At 46.0% G+C, this 26,434-nt stretch overlaps 1 protein-coding gene across 4 annotated transcripts in view; it reads right to left on the minus strand.

Moving 5' to 3' along the window:
- Nucleotides 1-26,434, minus strand: part of DDHD1 (DDHD domain containing 1) — a 243,404-nt gene that overhangs the window by 175,536 nt on the left and 41,434 nt on the right. For 2 of the 4 annotated variants that reach the window (XM_030214710.1, XM_030214709.1), the window contains exon 3: nt 3,699-3,800. The exons of the other annotated variants lie outside the window; for them this stretch is intronic. In XM_030214710.1, the coding sequence (XP_030070570.1) occupies nt 3,699-3,800 (102 nt within the window). The remainder of the gene's footprint in view (nt 1-3,698; nt 3,801-26,434) is intronic. 4 annotated transcript variants of the gene reach the window in all.

The following is a 26,434-nucleotide window of genomic DNA, read 5'->3' on the forward strand; positions in this document are numbered from 1 at the left end:
CCCTCCTGTTGGGATCGAAAGAAACAAATAACTGGGTGGACTGTCTGAAGGGCTTCATCTGCTCCACATAATAAGCCAATGCTCTCTTGCAGTCCAAGGTGTGCAAGCTGCCTTCGCTATGAGGACAGGGAAAAATGTTGACAAGACAATCGACTGGTTCATATGGAACTCAGACACCACCTTTGGTAGGAACTTAGGGTGCGTGCAGAGGACTACTCTATTGTGATGAAACTTAGTATATAGTGCATCCACTACTAAGGCCTGAAGCTCACTGATCCTCCCAGCTGAAGTAACAGCCAAGAAGAAAATGACCTTCCAGGTCAAGTATTTCAGATGGCAGGAATTCAGTGGCTCAAAAGGAGCTTTCATCAGCTGGGTGAGAATGACATTGAGATCCCATGACACTGGAGAAGGTTTGACAGGGGGCTTTGACAAAAGCAAACCTCTCATGAAGCGAACTAAAGGCTGTCCAGAGATAGGCTTACCCTCTACACGCCAATAAGCACTAATTGCACTAAGGTGAACCCTTACGGAGTTGGTCTTGAGACCAGATTCCGTCAAGTGTAGAAGGTATTCAAGCAGGGTCTGTGTAGGACAAGAGAGAGGATCTAGGGCCTTGCTGTCACACCGGATGGCGAACCTCCTCCATTTAAAAGAGTAACACCTCTTAGTAGAATCTTTTCTGGAAGTAAGGAAGACCCGGGAGACACCCTCCGAAAGACCCAAGGAGGCGAACTCCATGCTTTCAACATCCAGGCTGTGAAAGCCAGAGACTGGAGGTTGGGATGCAGAAGCAACCCCTCGTTCTGAGTGATGAGGGTTGGAAAACACTCCAATCTCCATGGTTCTTCGGAGGACAACTCCAGAAGAAGAGGGAACCAAATCTGACGCGGCCAGTAGGGTGAAATCAGGATCATGATTCCACGGTCTTGCTTGAGTTTCAGCAAAGTCTTCCCTACTAGAGGTGTGGGAGGATACGCATGCAGAAGGCCCGTTCCCAAATGTAGGAGAAAGGCATGGGAAACCATCCTGAACTTTTCTCGAACTAGGAACTTGTTCAAAGCCCTTAGGTGTAGGATGGGACGCATCCCCTCTGTTTTCTTTTGCACAAGGAAGTACCTGGAATAGAATTCCACCCTTCTTCCCCTGGTGAAACGGGTTCAACTGCATGGGCCTTTAGAAAGGCGGAGAGCTCCTCTGCATGTACCTGCTTGTGCTGGGAGCTCTATGAATGAGCTACTGGTGGGCAATTTTTAGGTCTGGATTCCAGATTGAGCGTGTATCCTAACCGGACTATTTGAAGAACCCACTGGTCGGTTACCTTTGGTGAAAAAAACATTAACCTCCCTCTAACTGGCAAGTCGTCCGGTATGGACACTTTTACTGTGGCTATGCTTTGCTGGAGCCAGTCAAAAGCCTGTCCGTTGCTTTTGTTGGGGAGCAGCAGGGGCCATAGGAGAACACCGTTGATGAGAACGAGATTGCAGTGGCTGAGCCTGAATAGGTTGTCGGGATGCCAGAGTGTACCTACACCTAGCATAGGAATAGGGAGCTCTCCGCGTCCCCCCCCCCCCCAAAAAAAAAACCTCCTGGTTGAGGGGGATGTAGCAGAAGGCGCCTGGCAGGAGAGAGAAGTCATAGCATCATTCTGCTTTTTGATCTGGTCAACCAGGTCTTCCACCTTCTCTCCTTTCGGCGCCGATCCTTCTCGGGTGCCGAATCCTTCGACGCCCCGGAGCTCCCGGCACCGTGTTGCGGGAGAACGGTGACGGTGCTTCTTAGCTTTCACTTGATGCCCGTCACCGACGAGGACAACATTGAATCCTCATGTTGCCTTGGGGTCGGGTCTGACGGTCGGTCCCGGGGGGCCTGCACAGCAGTAGGCCTCGAGATAGGTGGAGACCCACTTGATGCCTCACTGCTCCCAGCTTGTCTTGGCCTCTTAGCAGCCATTACCTCTGCTCCTGACGTCGATGTGTCCCTCGATGCTGCTGACCTTGGTATCATGCCGGTGTCGAAGGTCCAGACCGAGCCCCAAAATGTTTCTCGCGTTGGGTCTCTCGAGCAAGTTGGGTCCTTTTCTTCATACAAAGACACAGGGCACAACGAGCTGGGCTATCGTCGGGCCCAAGGCACTGAATACACCAAGTATTTGTATCTGTACCTGAGATTGTCCGGTTGCACAGAGTACAAAGTTTGAAGCCGCTGGGTGTTTTCAATGACATGGAAGGAAAAACGGCACCGTCGAAATCCAAAGACTCGACTGTGCCTGAGTAAAAAGGGCACAAAAAAAGGAAAGAAACCCGACCGCGCGGCCTAAAACCGTCCACTGTCGAAAAAGAAAGAAAAAGGGAAAAAGACGAGAAAATACAGGACTCTTTTCTTGTTTTAAAGTAAATAATAAAATAACAGTGGAAAACACGCAACTAAAAATCGAGTAGCAAAAAGAGAAGGCTCTTTTCCCGGGCAGTACAATGACCACAGAAAATAATCTGCCGCACCTTGTTGCAAAAAACAAAACTTGAGGTATGCACTTGCGCAGGAAATCAGTCCACACATGTGCGCCACAAGGCTCTAGCAAAAGTTTTTCATTTTGCTATAGCAAATGCCGGTTCCCAGGCCGATGCGGACGTCAACCCACTTGCGAGTATAATCCAGCCTGCTTGTCCTTGGAGAAGAGATTTTACTTCTTTGGGATATTTGTTTTTCATTAGAACTTGAGTATTATTTTTAACAAAAGATTCATACCTTGCAATGGAAAGATATAAATCCATCTTACATGATTATTCACACACACGATTTCCTCAGCATCTTTAAGGACTGAAAACCAAAGCTAAGTTTAAAGTTGGATGCAGGATTGCTAGCCAAATCTATTTTTTGTTCCATCTTCACTTAAAATAATGCCTATGCTGAGCGCAACTCAGTCATAAAAATTCAGTACTACTGTTCCAGGTGTAATCTCATTAATGCATATTCAGTAAGAACCAAAATAGTAAATTAAAAACCTAATTCAATCAACTCAAACTAAACAGAAGCCCTACAAATGCTTTGCGCAGCTGCTAGATATCTGGAAATTAAGTTTCTTCATGTAAACCTGCTTAAAGTATAACATATAACTGCATCCATATCTATGTAGCCCAGAAATTGTTCATCAGTTTATAAACATTACTTTAAGAGAGTCAATTATATGTCCATATTAAAACACTATGGCCTTCTTCACAAAGGACTTCTGCTCTTTCTGAGCCTTCAGATAAACTTTTAAGGCCCTTAAATTTTCACTATAAAGCTTTTCAAAACAAAAATTAGGTTATGTTGGCTACTTCTACCTATCACAACTCTGCTGTGCTCATGTTTGGAATGGCTACTGTGGAGTCAGTACACTAACCTTCAACTCCTACTCTATTTTTCTACAGTCTGACTCCGACTCCAAAACCCTGGTTACAAACAGCTAATTATTCCAAACCTGATCCATTTTATGGTCATTACTAAAATACATGAAAAAAACAATTCTATCCAGGACTTCAGTTACAAAATACCAGTTTATTTGTTGCAGGTAAGATTAAGAAAGAGGAATGTAGTGACAGCATAATTCTAAAGGGTTTAGAAGCAATGAATAAATAGGAAAATTACATTTCTGGAGCACCAAAGTAAAGAAGGATTACAAACAAAAATTAAAAAAAAATCTACAAGTACTGTACCTTCCAAACGCATTCGTTTAGGGCATGGAGCATCTGCATCCTTCTGATATCCTCTCCATTTGAACATGAAAGGGAGGGAGAAGGGAGGGATGTGGTGGACAACTAACAAAGTAAAGACAGTGAACTTCACAGTATAAGTTTTAAAAAGGAATGTGCTTTGCTATTTTGATAGTTATCTACTAAAATATAGCACCATTTTCTAAAACAGGGAATACCATTTTCAGGATTTAAGATTAGTAATTAATGAGGCAATCTTGTCATTGATATTAACGATTTAAGATCTTTTTAAAAATTCAAATAAATCCATAAAAAGGAAAATATTATTTAGTTGTAGGTGGTGTTCTCCGAGGACACCAGGATTTGAATCCTTATGCAAGGGTGATGTCACTGACAGAGCCCAGTGCAAGAAACAGCACTCCAGAAACTCTTCTAGACGTGTTTGGGCCACCTCACCATGAATGCATGCTTGCTTCTGTCTGCTGCTGTAAAGGTAACTAACTTTGTTTTCTCAGAGGACAAGCAGACATGTGAATTCTCACACAGGAAATATTATATATATATATATATATATATATATATATATATATATATATATATATATATATATATATATATAAGAATCTGGAAGACTGTCTGGCCAAGCCTACTGTTGTTGGGAGTCTTGTTTTAGGCACAAGTGGAATACAAATGTGTGGACAGAGGTCCATGTCACAGTTCTGCAAACCTCTATGAAGGCTGGTCTCAAGCAAGATTCAGACATAGCTCTAACAAGAGCAGCGAAATGATCTTCTATAGCAGGGGCTCTCAACCCAGCCATCAGGACACACCTAGCCAGTCAGGTTTTCAGGATTCTCACAATAAATATGAATGAGATAGGTGTGTAAACAATGGAGACAGCACATGAAAATGTACCTTATATACATTCACTGTGGGTATCCTGAAAACCTGAGTAGCTGGGTGTATTCTGAGGACTGGATTGAGAACCCCCACTCTACAATCGGCTTAACCTTAAGTCAGTGGTTCCCAAACCTGTCCTGTATGAACTCCAGCCAATTAGGTTTTAATGATATCTGCAATGAATATTATTCATGAGTTTGATTTACATTCAATTGAGGCAGTGCATGCAAACCTAACAAATATTCATTGTGGAAATCCTGAAAACCTGACTGGCTGAGGTTCCACCAGGATAGGTTTGGAAACCACTAACAAATGCTAATCAACTAAAAAGTGCATGTTTGTTGACGGCAACCACATCCTGTTTGGGTCACAAGAAACAAGGTAGACCTTCTAGTTCTGCTCCAGATAGAAGGCCAAGGCTCTCTTGTAGTCCAAAGTGCGACAGTTTCACCTTTATGGGCATGCAGTTTAGGGGGGAAAATGTTGGCAGGACTATTAACTGGTTAAGATGGAACTCACATACACCTTAAAGTAACTTTGGACAGATATGCAGAACCACCCTATTATAACAAAATCAAACACTTAAGTGTAAGGCATTATTAGTCACTAGGATCTGGAGCTCACTAATCCTGGAAGATATCTGCCACCAAATAAGATCATCCAGATGAAATATTTCAAGTGGCAGGTATCTAGTGGATCAAAAGGAGCTTTAATCAGCTGGGTAAAAACACAGAGGTCCTATAATACTATGGAAGGCCTGAAGGATGGTTTCAATGTAGCAAGTTCTGCATAAAGTGAACTAAAAGCTGTACAGAAGTGGGTTTAACTTCTACTCAATGATAAGCTCCAGTTGCATTAAGATGAAACCTGAGTTGGGTCTTGAGACACGCCTCTTACAGATGTAGAAGGTATTCAAGCAGTTTTTGCATAGGACAAGTGAAGGAATCTATGGCTTTGCTCTCATACCGGACTGCACACCTGTTATATTTAAATATATATAACCTCTTAGTGGAATCCATCCTGGCAGTTAGCAAAACCAGCAAAACACTAACAGGTAAGTTCATGGAAGACAATGTTAATCTCACAATATTTAAGCTGTTAAGGCAAGGGACTATGTTGGTATGCAAGAGAGTGCCCTGTTCTTGCGTGATCAGTGTTGGAAAACGCTCCAGTCTCATAGGACTTCTGATGAAAAGATTCATCAGAAGTGGGAACCAGGTTTGTCTTGGCCAATAAAGGGCTATGAGAATTATAACTCTCCCAAGCTTGCTGGAGTGTCAAAATTCTCTTTGCTATGAGGGCTGTTGGAGGATACACGTACAGAAAGCGTTCTCTCCAATGATGGAAGAAGGTGTTAGAGGCTAGTTTGCCATGCGACCTTATCCTGGAGCAAAACTGAAGTGTTTTGTTGATCAGAGTTGCAAAGAGATCTATTGAGGGGTTACCCCATGCCTGAAAGCTTCTGAAGAATGTCTAGCACCCACTCATTAGGCCACAGGACTCAACTGTGTCTGCTAGGACATTGTCCTTGTCCACTACATATGTGGCTCTAAGACACACCCCATAAGAAATGGCCCATTTCTATATTCTTATGGCATGAAGAAACAGCGTGTTTTAAGACTGTAAAATGTATTGGATACTTTCCTGTCTTAAATATGTCTGAAATGTATTTCTCCTATTTGGCCAGCAGATGGTGCATGTTTATGCTTAAAACTGTAAGAGAACAGACTTCTCTTTCTTTTAGTAGCCTAGTGGTTAGTGAAGCAGATTTTGATCCTGGGGAACTGGGTTCGATTCCCACTGCAGCTCCTTGTGACTGTGGGCAAGTCACTTAACCTTCCATTGCCCCAGGTACAAAATAAGTACATGTATATATGTAAACCGCTTTGAATATAGTTGCAAAATACCACAGAAAGGCGGTATATCAAGTCCCATTTCCCTTTATTTGGCACACAGATAATAGGAAGTGCCTTGCAGTAATGTAACCAGTTTTTATTTGAAACTTGACTGTTCTGGGCTCTGACTGGCCTGGAGTTGTGAAATTACCCAGCAGTGGCTGGCTGCTGCTTCAGTTTCAGCCCAGGAGAGATCTCTTTGCTTAAGCTCTGTGAACAGATATATGTCCTGACCTTCCCAGGTACTGTTTACATAGTATACAGATGTTTAGTTAGTGTTATAATGATCCATTTTTCAGTTACTTGTTACTGTTTGCTATTTGCACATTTTTGTCCACTGTTCAATATTTTTATGAGAATAAACACAATTGTTTGTTTGTTCTGCCTGTCTGGACTGATAAAAAATCCTGGTGGTTTGTATGTTGGGTCTGTGAGTGCTTTCTGGGAACTGTGGGACCACTAGGAGTGTGGCTCCAGTAACCTAGAAATCACTGGGGATAATTGGAGAGTAGGAGACTTGCCCAGAGGTGGTTGTGACCCAGTTGGTGGAAAAAGGGTACTAGTGTAGAGCACACACGGCAGGTGCAGGCAGACCTGAGCTGGGGATAGACCCTCTAAGTGGTCGTGGGGTAAACCCAAGTGGGTGGCTGGGCACTTTGTGACAGATGGTCTCCCACCATAGAAAGTATGACCCTGCTCCTTCCTGCTTGTTTATGTAATAGATGGTTACGTTGTGTCTGGACAAGGATGATCTTGTAAGACGATCATCTCTGAAAGCCTTTACAGCATTCCAAATAGCTCTTAGCTCTAGGAGTTTATTCTGATGAAGTTTTTCATGAGCAGATTGTTCATCCTATGTGAAGCCCCTCTCCAGCTCAAAGTTTCTTGAGTCGGAGGAATTTGGAAGGGAATTTCTTTGGGCTAACTGAATTGGTTAATCTACCAGGACTAAGTGCCAAACATGACATCCTAGATATTCCTTGCACTCTGAATCCACTGGGTGGATAGTGTCCATTGAGCTTGCGTCAAACAAAGGTATGCCATGGGAGTGTCACGGACTGTTGATGCTAAGTGGCCCAGCATCCTCAACATGTGATCAGCTGATACCGACTCTCCTGAATTTCTTCCACAGATGAAATCAATTTATTTATTTGGATTTACAGTGGAGCACCATAACCAGTCTCCCAAAATCATAAAATGAATGCATGGTAGGCTTTACTAGAAATGACCTGGTGGTAGCTACAACAAACTTTCTTGCCTTGGAAATAAAGCAAAGCAACATCTTTGATGCTATAATATTTCATTATTGTTCCAGTAATAAGCGCACCGATAGTACGCAGTTACATAGACATGCCTCCCGAACATCACATGCTAAGAGTGCTCCATTGTATTTACCACCTTTTTGAAGGAGTTCACTCAAGGCGGTGTACAACAAGAATAAGTCAAACATAAGCAAAGCGAATGCTACATACCTGTAGAAGGTATTCTCCGAGGACAGCAGGCTGATTGTTCTCACTGATGGGTGAAGTCCACGGCAGCCCCTCCAATCGGAATCTTCACTAGCAAAAGCCTTTGCTAGCCCTCGCACGCCAATGCGCACCGCGCATGCGCGGCCGTCTTCCCGCCCGAAACCGGCTCGTGCCGGCCAGTCTCATATGTAGCAAGACAAAGAGAAGGGAAGACACAACTCCAAAAGGGGAGGCGGGCGGGTTTGTGAGAACAATCAGCCTGCTGTCCTCGGAGAATACCTTCTACAGGTATGTAGCATTCGCTTTCTCCGAGGACAAGCAGGCTGCTTGTTCTCACTGATGGGGTATCCCTAGCCCCCAGGCTCACTCAAAACAACAAACATGGTCAATTGGGCCTCGCAACGGCGAGGACATAACTGAGATTGACCTAACAATTTTTCCAACTAACTGAGAGTGTAGCCTGGAACAGAATAAAACATGGGCCTAGGGGGTTGGAGTTGGATCCTAAATCCCGAACAGATTCTGAAGCACTGACTGCCCGAACCGACTGTCGCGTCGGGTATCCTGCTGCAGGCAGTAATGAGATGTGAATGTGTGGACAGATGACCACGTCGCAGCTTTGCAAATCTCTTCAATAGTGGCTGACTTCAAGTGGGCTACCGACGCTGCCATGGCTCTAATATTATGAGCCGTGACATGACCCTCAAGAGCTAGCCCAGCCTGGGCGTAAGTGAAGGAAATGCAATCTGCTAGCCAATTGGATATGGTGCGTTTCCCCACAGCCACTCCCCTCCTGTTGGGATCAAAAGAAACAAACAATTGGGCGGACTGTCTGCTGGGCTGTGTCCGCTCCAGATAGAAGGCCAATGCTCTCTTGCAGTCCAATGTGTGCAGCTGACGTTCAGCAGGGCAGGAATGAGGACGGGGAAAGAATGTTGGCAAGACAATTGACTGGTTCAGATGGAACTCCGACACAACCTTTGGCAAGAACTTAGGGTGAGTGCGGAGGACTACTCTGTTATGATGAAATTTGGTGTAAGGGGCCTGGGCTACCAGGGCCTGAAGCTCACTGACTCTACGAGCTGAAGTAACTGCCACCAAGAAAATGACCTTCCAGGTCAAGTACTTCAGATGGCAGGAGTTCAGTGGCTCAAAAGGAGGTTTCATCAGCTGGGTGAGAACGACATTGAGATCCCATGACACTGTAGGAGGTTTGACAGGGGGCTTTGACAAAAGCAAACCTCTCATGAAGCGAACAACTAAAGGCTGTCCTGAGATCGGCTTACCTTCCACACGGTAATGGTATGCACTGATTGCACTAAGGTGAACCCTTATAGAGTTGGTCTTGAGACCAGACTCAGACAAGTGCACAAGGTACTCAAGCAGGGTCTGTGTAGGACAAGAGCGAGGATCTAGGGCCTTGCTGTCACACCAGATGGCAAACCTCCTCCATAGAAAGAAGTAACTCCTCTTAGTGGAATCTTTCCTGGACGCAAGCAAGATACGGGAGACACCCTCTGACAGACCCAAAGAGGCAAAGTCTACGCTCTCAACATCCAGGCTGTGAGAGCCAGGGACCGGAGGCTGGGATGCAGAAGCGCCCCTTCGTTCTGGGTGATGAGGGTCGGAAAACACTCCAATCTCCACGGTTCTTCGGAGGATAACTCCAGAAGAAGAGGGAACCAGATCTGACGCGGCCAAAAGGGAGCAATCAGAATCATGGTGCCTCGATTTTGCTTGAGTTTCAACAAAGTCTTCCCGACCAGAGGTATGGGAGGATAAGCATACAGTAGACCTTCCCCCCAGTCCAGAAGGAAGGCATCCGATGCCAGTCTGCCGTGGGCCTGAAGCCTGGAACAGAACTGTGGGACCTTGTGGTTGGCTCGAGATGCGAAGAGATCTATCAAGGGGGTGCCCCACACTTGGAAGATCTGGCGCACCACTCGGGAGTTGAGCGACCACTCGTGAGGTTGCATGATCCTGCTCAGTCTGTCGGCCAGACTGTTGTTTACGCCTGCCAGGTATGTGGCTTGGAGCACCATGCCGTGGCGGCGAGCCCAGAGCCACATGCTGACGGCTTCCTGACACAGGGGGCGAGATCCGGTGCCCCCCTGCTTGTTGATGTAATACATGGCAACCTGGTTGTCTGTCTGAATTTGGATAATTTGGTGGGACAGCCGATCTCTGAAAGCCTTCAGAGCGTTCCAGACCGCTCGTAACTCCAGGAGATTGATCTGCAGATCGCGTTCCTGGAGGGACCAGCTTCCTTGGGTGTGAAGCCCATCGACATGAGTTCCCCACCCAAGGAGAGACGCATCCGTAGTCAGCACTTTTTGTGGCTGAGGAATTTGGAAGGGACGTCCCAGAGTCAAATTGGATCAAATCGTCCACCAATACAGGGATTTGAGAAAACTCGTGGACAGGTGGATCACGTCTTCTAGATCCCCAGCAGCCTGAAACCACTGAGAAGCTAGGGTCCATTGAGCAGATCTCATGTGAAGGCGGGCCATGGAAGTCACATGAACTGTGGAGGCCAAGTGGCCCAGCAATCTCAACATCTGCCGAGCTGTGATCCGCTGGGACGCTTGCACCCGCGAGACGAGTGACAACAAGTTGTTGGCTCTCGCCTCTGGGAGATAGGCACGAGCCGTCCGAGAATCCAGCAGAGCTCCTATGAATTCGAGTCTCTGCACTGGGAGAAGATGGGACTTTGGATAATTTATCACAAACCCCAGTAGCTCCAGGAGTTGAATTGTCATCTGCATGGACTGTAGAGCTCCTGCCTCGGATGTGTTCTTCACCAGCCAATCGTCGAGATATGGGAACATGTGTACCCCCAGCCTGCGAAGTGCCGCTGCTACTACAGCCAAGCACTTCGTGAACACTCTGGGCGCAGACGCGAGCCCAAAGGGTAGCACACAGCACTGGAAGTGACGTGTGCCCAGCTGAAATCGCAGATACTGTCTGTGAGCTGGCAGTATCAGGATGTGCGTGTAGGCGTCCTTCAAGTCCAGAGAGCATAGCCAGTCGTTTTCCTGAATCATGGGAAGAAGGGTGCCCAGGGAAAGCATCCTGAACTTTTCTTTGACTAGATATTTGTTCAGGGCCCTTAGGTCTAGTATGGGACGCATCCCCCCTGTTTTCTTTTCCACAAGGAAGTACCTGGAATAAAATCCCAGCCCTTCCTGCCCGGATGGCACGGGCTCGACCGCATTGGCGCTGAGAAGGGCGGAGAGTTCCTCTGCAAGTACCTGCTTGTGTTGGAAGCTGTAAGACTGAGCTCCCGGTGGACAATTTGGAGGTTTGGAGGCCAAATTGAGGGTGTATCCTTGCCGGACTATTTGAAGAACCCACTGATCGGAGATTATGAGAGGCCACCTTTGGTGAAAAACTTTCAACCTCCCTCCGACCGGCAGGTCGCCCGGCAGTGACACTTGGATGTCGGCTATGCTCTGCTGGAGCCAGTCAAAAGCTCGTCCCTTGCTTTTGCTGGGGAGCCGAGGGGCCTTGCTGAGGCGCACGCTGCTGACGAGAGCGAGCGCGCTGGGGCTTAGCCTGGGCCGCAGGCTGTCGAGAAGGAGGATTGTACCTACGCTTACCAGAAGAGTAGGGAACAGTCTTCCTTCCCCCCAAAAATCGTCTTACCTGTAGAGGTAGAAGCTGAAGGCTGCCGGCGGGAGAACTTGTCGAAAGCGGTATCCCGCTGGTGGAGTTGCTCTACCACCGGTTCGACCTTCTCTCCAAAAATATTATCCGCACGGCAAGGCAAGTCCGCAATCCGCTGCTGGATCCTATTCTCCAGGTCGGAGGCACGAAGCTATGAGAGCCTGCGCATCACCACACCTTGAGCAGCGGCCCTGGACGCAACATCAAAGGTGTCGTACACCCCTCTGGCCAGGAATTTTCTGCACGCCTTCAGCTGCCTGACCACCTCCTGAAATGGCTTGGCTTGCTCAGGAGGGAGCTTATCCACCAAGCCCGCCAGCTGCCGCACATTATTCCGCATATGTATGCTCGTGTAGAGCTGGTAGGACTGGATTTTGGCCACGAGCATAGAAGAATGGTAGGCCTTCCTCCCAAAGGAGTCTAAGGCTCTAGAGTCCTTGCCCGGGGGCGCCGAAGCATGCTCCCTAGAACTCTTAGCCTTCTTTAGGGCCAAATCCACAACTCCAGAGTCGTGAGGCAACTGAGTGCGCATCAGCTCTGGGTCCCCATGGATCCGGTACTGGGACTCGATCTTCTTGGGAATGTGGGGATTACTTAATGGCTTGGTCCAGTTCGCCAGCAATGTCTTTTTGAGGACATGATGCATGGGTACTGTGGACACCTCCTTAGGTGGAGAAGGATAGTCCAGGAGCTCAAACATTTCAGCCCTGGGCTCGTCCTCCACAACCACCGGGAAGGGGATGGCCGTAGACATCTCCCGGACAAAGGCCGCAAAAGACAGACTCTCGGGAGGAGAAAGCTGCCTTTCAGGGGAGGGAGTGGGATCAGAAGGCAGGCCATCAGACTCCTCGTCAGAGAAATATCTGATGTCCTCCTCCTCCTCCCACGAGGCCTCACCATCGGTATCAGACACAAGTTCACGGACCTGTGTCTGAAGCCGTGCCCGGCTCGACTCCGTGGAACCACGGCCACGGTGGGAGCGTCGAGAGGTAGACTCCCTCGCCCGCACCGGCGAAGCTCCCTCCGCCAACGTCGTCGGGGAGCCTTCCTGGGAGGCGACCGCAGTCGGTACCGCAAGCGGCACCGATGTCGGAGACCTCACCCCGGGCAAGGGGCCAGCCGGCGCCTCACTCGACGGTACCGGTGGCGCAAGCACCCCCGGTACCGGAGGGGAAGGGCGCAACAGCTCTCCCAGGATCTCTGGGAGGACGGCCCAGAGACTCTCGTGCAGAGCGGCTGTGGAGAAAGACGTGGAAGCCGATGCAGGCGTCGATGTCAGAGTCTGTTCCGGGCGTGGAGGCTGTTCCGGGCTGTCCATAGTAGAGCGCATCGACACCTCTTGAACAGAGGGCGAGCGGTCCTCTCGGTGCTGATGCCTACTGGGTGCCGACTCCCTCGGCGACCCAGAGCTCTTGGTGCCGATACGGGAAGAGGACCGGTGTCGATGCTTCTTCGACTTTTTGGAACGAAGCATGTCACCGGAGCTTCCCGGCACCGACAAGGAGGACGTAGGATCCAGCCGTCGCTTCCTCGGGGCCGAGGCCGAAGAAGGTCGGTCTCGGGGGGGCTGTACCGCAGGAGCCCTCAGGGTAGGGGGAGACCCACCTGAAGGCTCACCGCCACCAGCAGGGGAATGGACAGCCCTCACCTGCACTCCAGTCGAAGCACCACCGTCCGACGACATCAGCAGAAGTGGAGGTCCCGGTACCACCGACGCTGCCTTCCGATGTCTCAGCCCCGATGCAGAGGGTCGATGCCTCGATGCACTCGATGCAGTCGCGGCCGAGGACGGAGGTCTGGACGCTGTCGACGTCGATGCACTCGATACTCCCGGTGCCGATGCCGACGAAGAGCCCGAGAACAAAACGTTCCACTGGGCCAATCTCGCTACCTGAGTCCGCTTTTGTAAAAGGGCGCACAGACTACAGGCCTGCGGGCGATGCCCAGCCCCCAGACACTGAAGACACGATGCGTGCCTGTCAGTGAGCGAGATTACCCGGGCGCACTGGGTGCACTTCTTGAAGCCGCTGGGAGACTTCGATAACATGGGCGGAAAAATCACGCCGGCGAGATCAAAACTCGTGATTGCGTAAGGCACCAAAAAGAGGGGGAGAAAAAATACGACCCGAGGCCTCAAAAGGGCCTACCCCGAAGACGAAAAGAAACTTACCGGGGCAAAAACTGAAAATAGAGGAAAGGGAAGAAGATCGAAAAGGTCTTCTTCCGAAATCCTTTTTTTTTTTTTTTTTAGCGAAAAGTCAAAAGAGACGCGCGAGGTCAACTTAAGGGGCGCGAACGGCGTAACACGACCGTACCGAGCGCGGACAACAGAAGACTGGCCGGCACGAGCCGGTTTCGGGCAGGAAGACGGCCGCGCATGCGCGGTGCGCATCGGCGCGCGAGGGCTAGCAAAGGCTTTTGCTAGTGAAGATTCCGATTGGAGGGGCTGCCGTGGACGTCACCCATCAGTGAGAACAAGCAGCCTGCTTGTCCTCGGAGAATAGACAATTACAGCAGTAAAAATATTCAAACAATACAAAATATGGCATAACATACTACTTACAATGTCAACACAATACATAACATTTTAATAGATGCCATAGGGTGGAACATATACATGGAACATACAGAAATGTAAGAGTAAGAGGAGTTACAAAATAAGTGGACTAATTTAAAGAACGTTGCACATGAAATCTGAAAGGTGCTTAAATATTATCTCAGCTAGGGTAGGAGTGGATAAACATGCCCTGCTACAGTATGTGCAGCCGGTGCCACCAGGTTGAAGACCCAAGTTTTCACCTGCTTCCTGAAGTAGAGAGAGAGAGTCTTGTGTTAAGCAAAGCCTTTTAAGGAGTGCATTCCACTCCGGAGAAGGCTTGCTTGAGGGTATCACATCGTATAATATCCATGTTGCTTAGAACCTTCTATTAGTCTTGCTGCAGCATTCTGAATCAATTGGAGCCGATGCAGACCCTTTGTAGTCAGACAAGTGTACAGTGCATCACAGTAATCCAGTTTTGATGTTATCATGGCATGCACGACTGAGACAAGATTTGCCTTCCCAATGTAAGGAGAGAGGCAAATGGTAGAAGCAGCTCTTGAAGGTTGCTTTGATTTGGAGGATCAGAGTAAGTGTTGATTCTAACTGCATTCCAAGGTTTCTGTCTTGTGATTTGAGGGGGAGTTCGTACTTCTCAAAAGAGATTTTGATGTCAAGTTTATGCCCACTTGTGTTAGGGGCCCAGAGAATCTCAGTTTTACTTGGGATCAGGCAGAATTTGCTATTTTTAGCCCCTTGAATTGATGTTAGACATGTAGTCAGTTTATTCAGGGCTATGGGTAAATCAAGTTCGATGGGCACAGATGACAAACTGAGTGTCCATTGACCAAATCAGAACAGCTAATGGCTTGATTATCTTATGCTGGGGGAAAAAAGGCAGTTGCTTGAATCATGTTTAGCAAGGCTCCTATGAATTCCCATTGTTGTGTTTTAAATGTGATGGGATAATTTATAACAAACTCTAGTACCTCCCAAAACACAAATGATCGAGCAAACAGATCTTTCTACCCCTTCTTCAGCTGCATGCTTGAGAAGTCAAAATCTAAATAGAGAAAAACATGCAACCCTAGTCTGTGTAGACACACTGTGATGACTGCTAAACATCTGGAGAACCCTTGAGGCATTAACATGAGGCCAAATGGCAGTATGCAGTACTGGTAGTGGTGTTTTCTTACAATGCATCACCAATACTTCTTGTGGCCTGGTTATATCAGTGTGAGTGTAGGTGTCCTTTACATCCAGAGGTTTCCTGATGCTGCGAGCCCAACCTTGATGCTCTTGATGGACAATTTGGAGGCTGGTCTGAAGATGGTATCTTATCCAGACTATTTTGGAAACCATCTGTCTAAGGTTTTAAAGAACCAGCTGCTTACAAAAAAATTCAACTTCCATCCTACAGGGTAAGCTGTCTGGAACCGAGGCTATGCTCTTGTGGAGGCAAGTCAAAATCCTGACCATGGTTTTGGCTGTGAAGCAGGTTGGGATTTTTGGACACACTGCTGTCTGGGACGAGAGTGAGAACTTTGATGAGTCTGGGAGAAACAGGAGGGTGGAAGATACCTACGCTTATGAAAGTAATAGGACCTCTACTCTGATACCTGACAGAGATGGCTGGGTTTTAAGAGTATCATTCTGCTGCTTGAGCAGCAGCAGCATCTTGAATCTTATGTATAAAGTTAGTCTCTCTATGGCATGGCATGTCTGCAAATTTTACCTACATATCTTGTCCAACGCCCAAAGATGGCACTCACGGATCTGTCTAATTCCCATAGCAGAAACACTTCATATCATCTCAAAAATGTGTCAGATTATGTATTTTCCAAGCCTCTTTCCTTTGGCTATTAATGAGTGGAGATATCCCTAGGAAGAGTGTCTGCAAACTCCACAATATTGTGCAATATATTCTGCAAGTACATGCTCACAAACAGGATAGGATGCTACATGGGATGAGTACACAGCATTCTGAAACCTCTCCCAAAAAGACTCCAATATCCAGCCTCCCTTCCAGGGGTGCCGATGAGCAAGTCTCCAAAACTGTTCTAAAAAAAGCAAGAGTTCCACTACCATAGAGGATGAGGACGCAGTTGTTCTCAAATTCCATAGCTTCTGGTCTCTATAACAGTCAATCTTCTTATTAGCAGATACGGGGGGGGGGGGGGGGGGGTCTCCCATATTCTCATTTGTATGTCCTTTAGGATTCTGTGAACAGGCACTATTACAGCTTCCTTTCGGGGAAGAAGTAACAAAAGAAATGGAGGATATCCAATGTTTCTCCCTTGGGCTCCTCCTGTCTTTAACTGAAATGGGACAGATTGATTTTATATGAGAGATAACCCAATGAAAGAGCTCTTCTGGTGGGGATCTGCACCTCTTATGTGGTGGGGAGGGGCTGAAAGGAGATCAGTGAACCTCTCCTCCAAGAAGCTCCCTGGCTTTTCTTTAGACTCCTAGGAGCACACTGACTCACCATAGAAGTCTGCTGGTAAAGTCTGAGTTTCTGCCTGTCTCACACTGACAGAACAGTCGGGCTTCCTACGATGCTGAGACACCAAAATGGTCTCCAGTACAGCCAACCTCGATTTCGAGCCTCCTCCAGGCCTTGGTGTTAGGGTGTCTCATTCAGGCAAGGCATGGGTTTCGAGTACCAGTCAGATCATCTCTGCTCCCACATCGTTGACGCTGAATCTGCAGCACCATATCAAATGAAGTGCTCCATCACTGCTTAAACGTTTGCATGAGCAGCTTATCAAATGCTGTCATTGACAAAGGCAGGGGCAGCAGAGTAGGAGCAGCCATGACCAATGTTCCTTCTAAGAAGTGGCCTGGTGCGTGCAAATTTTTTTTTGTATGAGCAACTAGTTTTAAAAATCAACAATTTTTCAGTGCCAGTATTAGCAGTGCATTTCATAAGACAGGAAGTGACAAAGAAACAACATAATAGACGGTTTCATATAGCGCAATTTTATTCTGAAGCTCATTTAAAGTGAGTCGGTAATTGATTTAGTTCAATCAATTTTTATAGTTTGATTTTGTTTGAAATTCGGGTCGGTATTTTTTAGAGCAACCATGTAAAATCTGTAAGCGATGCTCCTAAAATGTATGAGCAATTGTTCACATGCTCTGCTCAGAGGGAACACTGGTCATGACCTAAGCCAATTGAGGAGTATCAAAACCAGGGCCGCCGAGAGACTGGGCCGGCCCCCCCGCGAGATCGCTGCCCCTCCACCAACGGGCCAGGCCCCCCAAATTCAAATCATAGCGCTTCACCTCAACCTCGCTCCATGTGAAAGAAGCGCAGCAGCGGCAGTCTGCAGATCACCTCCCTTCGGGCTTTCCCTCCCTGTGTCCCGCCCTCGCGCAAGTTATGTCAGATGAGGGCGGGACACAGGGAGGGAAGGCCCAAAGGGAGGCGATCTGCAGACTGCTGCGCCTCTTTCACACGGAGCGAGGTCGAGGTGAGGTGCTATGATTTGAATTCAGGGGGGCCTGGCCCAGTGGTGGAGGGGGGCGGGTGGAGGGGACTGCAGCGCTGGGCCCCCCTTGGAGGCCTGGGCCCGGGGAATTTTGTCCCCCCTGCCCCCCCTCTCGGCGGCCCTGATCAAAACCAGGGACTTGGGTCCATTGAGGCTGGCACATCCTCTCCAAAGGCACAGAGAAGCGGTGCTCACATCAAGGGCGCTTCAAGTACACTGATGACCCTGGTACCTCAGTACTCTCTATGCTATATTTTGAAAGGGAATGATATTGAGATACCTCAGCCTCTGCCCGATGTTCTGCTTCATGCTCCCTTGGCACTGATGAAGATGTTGAATCATTTCTCTTCCTTGGGCGGGAATCAGACAGACAATGACCACTCCTGTTGAGTCTACTGATACTCAATGTTGAGGGTCACTGAGACACACTCAATTGTCAATGCAGCTCCTGAAGCCACAGAGACCACTTTCTGATAAAATGTCAACAGACCAGTCTTATCACTGAAAAGCTTTATCCCTCTGCTCTGCTTTTCCATGAATCCTTCTTAGACACCTGTGAACAAAGAATACAATGAAAGGGATCATGGTCAGGTCCCAGGCATTGCAGGTAACATGAGTGGATATAGCTCTGTTGCATTGAAACACTTCTTGAAGTTGCTGGGAGTCCTCTTTTAGGAACATACTAGTAAAAAAGGCCCGTTTCGGAAACAAATGAAACGGGCGCTAGCAAGGTTTTCCTCGGAGAGTGTATGTTTGAGAGTGACTCTGTGGGACAGTGACTCTGTGAGAGTGACTGCGCGAGTGTGTGTCTGTGACAGAGAGAGTGAGATTTGGTGCAAGTGTGTGTGAGAGAGTGTGCCAGGGGCCCCCTCCCTCCCAGTGCCAGGGGCCTCTCCCACCCAATTTCTGGGTCTCCCTCCCTATCCCTGCCTCTATGGTGATAGGTGCTTGGAGAGCCTGAGGCGTGTGTAAAACGTGAGAGAAAGAGAGGGAGGAAAGTGGCTAGAAGCAAAGGGTGGTGGGGGGGGGGGGGGGGGGGGGGGTGAGAGAGAGAGAAGAAGGGTGAGATCTCCCCATTAAAGAAAGGTTGTAAAAATACCTTTGTAAATTCCGAACACTGGGGCTGCTGTGAACAGGACCCCCTCCCCCTTTTTGTAAGACAAATCTTCTCTGCAGGATGGTTCCCCACCCCCATAACAGCCCCTCTGCCACCTTGTCTCTGAATGCAAATGTCACAGCAGGATTGAAAAGGGATCCCGGTGGTGGTGGTGGGTCTGGATTGTCCAACCCAGGGTTGTGTTTATTGTCTCGGGGGGGGGGGGGGGGGGGTTAGTATAATCAGGAGAAGCGAAAGAGATGACAAGCCGGCAATTTTAGCTGGCGAATTGTTCCGTTTTTATTTTATTTCTTCTATTGTCCCATCTACTGCCCCCCACCCTCATGACAGCCCCTCAATACCTACCCGCCACCTTGCCTGTAAATGCAAGTGTCAAAAGAGGGCACGTGTGGGGAGGAGGGATGGAGAGAGCAGCAGGGAAACCCCTGCTCTCTGCATCAGGATGCCAGGGCCAATTAAGTAGAGAGCATGAAATTAAGGGCAGTGGAGAGCCTTGTTTCTGTACAGAGGTTGAAGGGCTGTTGTGAGGTTGTTAGGAAAGGTGAGGAAAGGGCAAGCTCTGAGGGTTCACTTGAAGTTCCAGCCCGCCCCTCCCTTAAGTGTACTGCTGTGTTTGTCTCAATCTCCTTTGTCTGTCATAGACATTGAAGGGCTGTTGTGAGGTTGTTAGGAAAGGTGAGGAAAGCTCGGAGATTGTGCTGCTGCCTTCTCTTCCCTTTGCTCTGAGCTCTGTGCTGTGACTCTCTGGTCCCACCCTCATTTCCTGTTTCTGCAAGGACGGGAGCAGAGAACTGAGAGCGAAGAGAAGGGAAGGCAGCAGAATCTCCAAGCTACCTTGCCCTTCACTTTGCTGCTGGGAGCCCGGTAAGAGGAGGGGAGGGTAGCAGACGGGTGTTGCCGATTTTGGAGGGGGTTGTGACGTGCATGTAGGGGTATGGGCAGGGCCGCGGGTGGAGACATCTGTGAAACTGCGAGGGGGGGGGGGTTGGATTTTGGAGGAGGCGACGTGGAGGTAGGGTGGATTTAGCTTGGTTTAGAGTGTAAGGGAATGACGGCTGCATTGGGGAGTGGAAACAGATTAACCAATGGGCTTCCTTGCTTAGTATAGTATGGTGATTATGACCCGCCCTCAATGTCATCACGTTTTGACGTGAGGGCGGGGCAGAGATACCTGGTTAGTAAAAGTGGTTACAGAGCTTCGCACAAACGAACCCTGAAGCCACAAAGTCAGTTTCAGAACGTTGAGGTTGCTTTTTATGTGCAGATGGGGCGTGGCTGAGGGCGGGTCTATGAGTGAGGGTGAGTGGTTCTCATAGCCTAGCCTACGAAGAGTACAGCAGTTCAGTGCTTCAGTGCCACGGAGTGAGCTTCAGAACCTTCGAGGTGGAATTTATATAGATCATCCAGAAAAAAGCCGCAACAAAATCAAAGGATTCAATGCTGACAAAAATACCCCAGCTGGGTGCTCCAGTCCAAAAATAGCCTAAGGTGAGCTAACACCAAAACTCCCAAAATCTTGCAAGCAAGAATTATTAGGTGAATGCCAAAGACCATAATGGTGGCAAGACAAAACTTTCAGACATAAAATTTGAGGCGCTGAAGTAACCACAATGTGAAACAGGTCCAATCAGCTCCATGGAAAAGATTAGACTGAAGAGGTCCTGCATGATAGCGGCAGGCAGGAAGGGGTGCGCAGGCATGGTAAAACAGCCCGAACACTTCTAGAAAAGTTGCTAGGTTACTGTTTCCCCACCATGCTCTGTTAGTAATTTCACCCACATGTGAGGTTTTACAGTGTCCTTGGAGAAATTAAGTTACAATGAAAACAGAAGAGAAATTACTTACCACACGACGCATGCAACCTAGTAATTCTTACTCCTTTGCAATATTTATTTGAAATATCTATATATAAATTACATTTTTTGTGAGCCAAGAACTGCTTGTGATAATCTGGATCTCACTTTAAATAATTCTGGCTTTATTCCAACAGCTCTTTTCAAAGCAAACATTTACTGAAATACACAATCATTACATATATGAAACACCAGAAAGCTTGAACAAGGTTCAATATTGCCCAAATGTTCTCCCAACATATTCTCTTTCACTTGTAATAGCAGACAATGGGATAACATAGTGGAGAAAAATAAAAAAAAAGCAACCCTCAAAGCTAGTAATATTGAAAGAAAAAATTAAGATGAAAAATTCCTATTCAATGATCATTTCACATGAATAAAAGGGGTATCATATTACATATATCACCACTTGCATTCAAACATACAATTATAATCACAAGACAATTTTATTTCAAAAACGTTCACTGTAAGAAACCCAAAAAATTCAAGAGGACATATTTCAGTACAAAGACAGCATTGTAAGTCAAAACTAAACATATGGTTGGAACATAGGAAAAGATGTTAGGTGAATGGTCTCCTTTAAAGATCTGCTCACAAATGCCATGGAAAAAAATAACAGTGCTGAATGCTGAGTATCTTTAGCTTTGAGGCCCAATATAGTCACAAAATATAGTAAATGATCCACTTAATGATTAACTAAAGGTTACCATGCGTCGTCAGTCAGTAAATGACCCTCTAAATGTTTTAAAGGTTTTCAGCTTTCTTTTTGTTCTTTCACATATTGCCTACTTCTTCAGCACAGCAATGATATACACACTGAGAAATGAATGAAAACAAGGCACGTAGAAGATTTCTTCCATCCTTCAGATATTGTAGGTTGACCAGAAGGTATTCTTACTTTTGTCTATTAGGAAATTACTAGTACTAAATCAAACTGCAAGCAGTTCAGGTTTTTGTTCCTCTGGATTCATTATCCAGCAATAACTTTACTCTCTGATTTCTTAATACAGCCCATTTTCTTCCAAAAATAGGAAAGGAAAGTTAAATGACTAACGAAAACCTAAAATCATCAAAATGGCAATTAGGGCATGTTTTTATGAAAATCCAACTATACATTATGAAAAAAAATGTTAATATCCTTTGTTTCAAAAAAAACAGAAGAGGCAAAAATGCATCAACAAATTAAAGAATTCAACCAGGTCAGGAGACACAAAGGAAACCAAGCAGAAATAAACAAACCACTATGTCAAGGATGACAAATTTACTAGTTAAGACCAAACCCAACGTGGCCATGTTTTGGTATCAAATAAAATAGTAGGTATAAACCACTATACACTAAGATATTACTTGAGTTAATTAAAATCAAAAGGTACAGGCTTGCAGACACCAACCAGTTGATGATAATCAACAATGCTGTCAACACTTTCCTTTTGTCTCATGATCTGGTTTAATATCATTTGTTGGTCAAGCCTCAATACTATTAATGCACAAGGTTACAACAGTGGAAGTAATGTATATACTATAATACAGAGTGACAAATGGATAATCGTTTGAATTTACTAAGAAGGTTGTTCTGAGGCCAATCAACAAGAGCATTAAGGATAACAATCATTTTGTCCTCTTTCGATAAGGTATGCACTTAATAGAAAAGCCTTTAGTAGTTTACGGAATCTCAGATAATCTTCTAAGAACCTTAATTCCTTGGTACTCTGATTTGTGAAGCTTGCAACAAAGACAGACCTTTGCAGTTTAAATAATGGAGCGTGAGGTATTCTCTAGATGTTTTTACTGTATTACGTGAAAGTAAATCAATTAGTCGTTGCATGTAGGAGGGTGATAAACCATATATTTTAGTTTAGTTACATTTGTACCCCGCGCTTTCCCACTCATGGCAGGCTCAATGCGGCTTACATATACAGGTACTTATTTGTACCTGGGGCAATGGAGGGTTAAGTGACTTGCCCAGAGTCACAAGGAGCTGTGCCTGAAGTGGGAATCAAACTCAGTCCCTCAGTTCCCCAGGACCAGAGTCCACCACCCTAACCACTAGGCCATATATGATTTGGTAAACATGATATAAAGGACTGCAAAATTAGATAAGTCATCAACTGGGGGTCAAGGAAACACCTCTGTATCTTAAACTTGCCTTAAGCTACCAATGAAAATGCATTAGCTGAATACAAACTTTTTATGTTGGATGGACCATGTAACAGAACTGAATAACTGGATGGTACGCATTCCTTCACATTCTGTGTCTATTTAAGAAAGCCGGTGAAAGAAGAAAGAATCACCAGAGCAACAATTGTCCAGCAGCATATAAACTTAAATACTATCATTCATATAATCACAGCGACTAGTCATTGAAATGTAATAGCTTTTTAAAAAAATATTTTTGTGGACCATCAGAGATAGCATTTCTCCAATTGCAGATCATAACTGCTAGTCAAATGCCTCAAATCTTCAGCAGTCCTTTTTGAAGTCCCACTTTTAATCACTTCAAATAAAAAAATTTTTTTTTTATATAATTCTTATTTATTGCAATCCAAACTTAGTCAATTTACAATCAAGATGAAACAATGCAATACAAAAGAAAGACAGTGTCTGGCTTGCATGCTTTTAAAGTTTATCCCAGCTTATCTCCCCCTCCCCTATCCTCCCCCCCCCCAACCCCTCCCTTACCTTCCCCCCCCCCCCACCTATTCCTTATCAGCCAGTATCCTATCTATGTTAACAATTCAATATCTTGTTTCGTGCTACCGGAGCGAGAGAGTCCCAAAAGGGAGACCAAATATTACAGAACTGATCGCCTCTTTTAGAGGCCAAGTCCGGGATTCTTGTCTTCTCAAGTGCACAGGCTTGAATCATAGCTGATCTCCAGTGGGATATGGTCGGGCGGTCCGCCGCCAACCATAATTGCAAAATGACTCGCTTTGCCATCACCATTGTACGCTTCAAAAAGCTTTTAAATCCTGTTGGAGCTGGGCTTTGTATTCCAAATAAATCAAACAGCTGCCTCGGAGAAGATTTCCACGTCGTGTTCCAGAGCTGAGACACATGGTTGTTTAATTCAGTCCAAAACATTTTTTTTTTAAATTTATTTGTAATTTTAATGAATTTTACAAGATACACTTGTACAGAAAAGGAGTATTACCATACCATACAAGAAAATATTTTTATAAAGAAAATCTATTAAATGATAATTACTGCTAAAGTCCACAATTCAAAAATTGGTTAACATAGGAAAAAATGAGTAGAACATGTTCCCACTTATCCTATCACGGAGTAGGTACTAATGGAGGAAGCACAAGAGAGTTTACGGCTGGTTCTTGTCTGGAGTCCAGGAATTTTGTTAACTGATCACTCTCAAAGAAAACATATTTAATTGATTGAAATTTAACAACACATTTGCAAGGAAAATTAAGCCAGAAAATTCCCCCCTGTGTCAATACACGATCACGAAGTTTCAAAAAAGACTGACGTCTTTTCTGAGTTTGTCTAGCAATATCAGGAAATACTTTGACTTTGCAATTCAGAAAGACTTCATGTCTATGTTTAAAGAAAATTTTCAAGATCCAGTCCCGATCCGGCTGTAGAACAAAGTCTATAATTAATGTAGCAGGTTGTACTCCACATAGTTCATCTTCAATTGTTTGTGATAAATTCAAATTTAGCTCCTCAAATGGGGTTTCCATAGATGGTATTATGTGCTCACTTGGTTTCTTAACATAGGGAGCCAAATAATAAATCCTTGCTACAGGTGGAAACAATTGTTCAGTAATTTTTAATACTTCAGAAAGATATCTTTTGAATGTTATTAAAGGAGCCACTGCTGGAACTTTAGGAAAATTTATAAATCTCAATGTTTTCATCCTTTGTAAATTTTCTAAAGTTTCTATTTTCCTCTGTAAGTATACATTTTCTCTTATTAAAGTTATTTGACTCTCTTTAATTTGATTTGTTTCAAGTATAATTGTTTGTTCAAAAGTTTTAGATTGTTCCAACTGTTTTTCCAAGTCTGCTATTTTAGCTTGATTTGATTGAGTAACTTTAACTATTGGAGATAGTTTCTGGGTTAAAGAATCTTCTAAATATTCCAAAGCATCCCAAATTTTTTCTAGGGTTATTTTCTCCGGTTTTTTAGGAAATAATTTCAATGTTACCTCTTCCTGAGCTCCTTTCTTAGAGCCAGTCTTGCTCTCTTGTGATTCAACTCCTGCTCCTTCGGTATTCTCAGCAGTAACCACCAGCACTGCTGCACTCGGCGTTCTGCTAGCAGAGTCTGCCCCTGCTCCCAGATCAGACATCTCCTCATCGGGTCTAGTCAATCCAGGGCTCTGGTCTGCCAGCATTGCCGGCATCGAAGGAGGACTCCGTTCCTCTGGGCTCAGAATGGTCTTTCCCTCAGGCAGGTAGGTCGGTTCTCCTCTCATCGATCCCTCCTGCAGCAAGGGTTGTTGCCCAGTCAATTCTACTCTGGGAACAGTGAAACGGTCCATCGGTCCCAATTCCTGTCTTGCAGAGGGAGCAGGGTAAGCCCTCTGTTTGCCCCGTCTCTTGGGCATGGAAATGTATTTTTTAAGGAAAAAAAAAACAGCAAGAGGGAGTTGAGTGAGGAGCTGTTTCACACACGTCCTATTCAGACGCCATCTTGCCTAAATGCCAGTCCAAAACATTTTGACTCTGGGACAGCTCCAGTACATGTGTCCCAGATGCGCATTGGCTCCTCCGCATTTTGGGCAAGAGTCTGACTTCCGGAGCGTTGCTCTATACGCTCTGTGAGGTGAAATGTGTAACCGAAGTAAAAACTTATATTGTAGTTCCCACCAGGCCGCATTGTCTGTGATTGTATACAGCGTTTTAAGGCATGCTCCTATATGTTCTGGCTGGAGGTGCAGCTGTAGTTCCTTTTTCCAAGCCTGGGTTACCACTCGATGATCCAGAGGCTCAAGTGCTTCTCTCAGATGGCGATGGAAATAAGAGTGCTCAACGGCACTCTTAATTGCGCGTCTAATCCCAATAGTTCATTAAGTCTTTCCAAAGAGTCAGCAGTCAGGGAAGCTGAGGGCAATGAACTTACATAATGTTTCAACTGTACATATGCAAACCAGTCATTCCCATTCAGCCCATACTTCTCTTTCAAAACTTCAAATGGTTTCAAATTCCCTTGTTCAGTAACCACATGGAACAAATACTTGATTCCCGCTACGGCCCACCTCTGGAAGTTAAGTGATGAACTCCCCACCGGGAAAGCTAAATTTCCCTGGAGCAGCAAAAGCACTGAAACAGAGGAGTCTAGCAATTTTAATCGACCAAGCCACTTCCAGGTAGTACGTAGCGGGCCCAATATACACTTGAGTGGTCCCAGTTGTGTCATGTCTATTGAGGGCGCATGTAACCAGTATGAAAAGTGAATTTCCCCCAAAAGCTTGGTTTCTGCAGTGGTGCAAGAAAAGTAGTGGGTATTGCGAAACCAATCTGATAAATGCCTCATACTGCTAGCCATGGAAAAAAGTTTAAGGTCCAATAATCCTAACCCCCCCCCCCCCCCCCTTCACTCGGGGCATCATAACTTTGGAGAGTGGTAAGCTGGCCCTCTTCCCCTGCCATATGAAGTGATTCAATTTTTTTCGCAGCCACTTTCCCTCCTTAAGTCGTAATAAAAGGGGGAGCATCTGCAACACATAGGTCCATTTAGGAAACAAAACCATATTATAAAGAGCTATGCGGCCCAGCATAGTAATCGGGAGTGCCTGCCATCTCTGCAGAAGTTTCGTGGTCTGCTGTTTTAACGGTACAATGTTTTGTG

This window comes from Microcaecilia unicolor, chromosome 9 (genome assembly GCF_901765095.1).
Source record: "Microcaecilia unicolor chromosome 9, aMicUni1.1, whole genome shotgun sequence".
NCBI classification, from domain to species: Eukaryota; Metazoa; Chordata; class Amphibia; order Gymnophiona; family Siphonopidae; genus Microcaecilia; species Microcaecilia unicolor.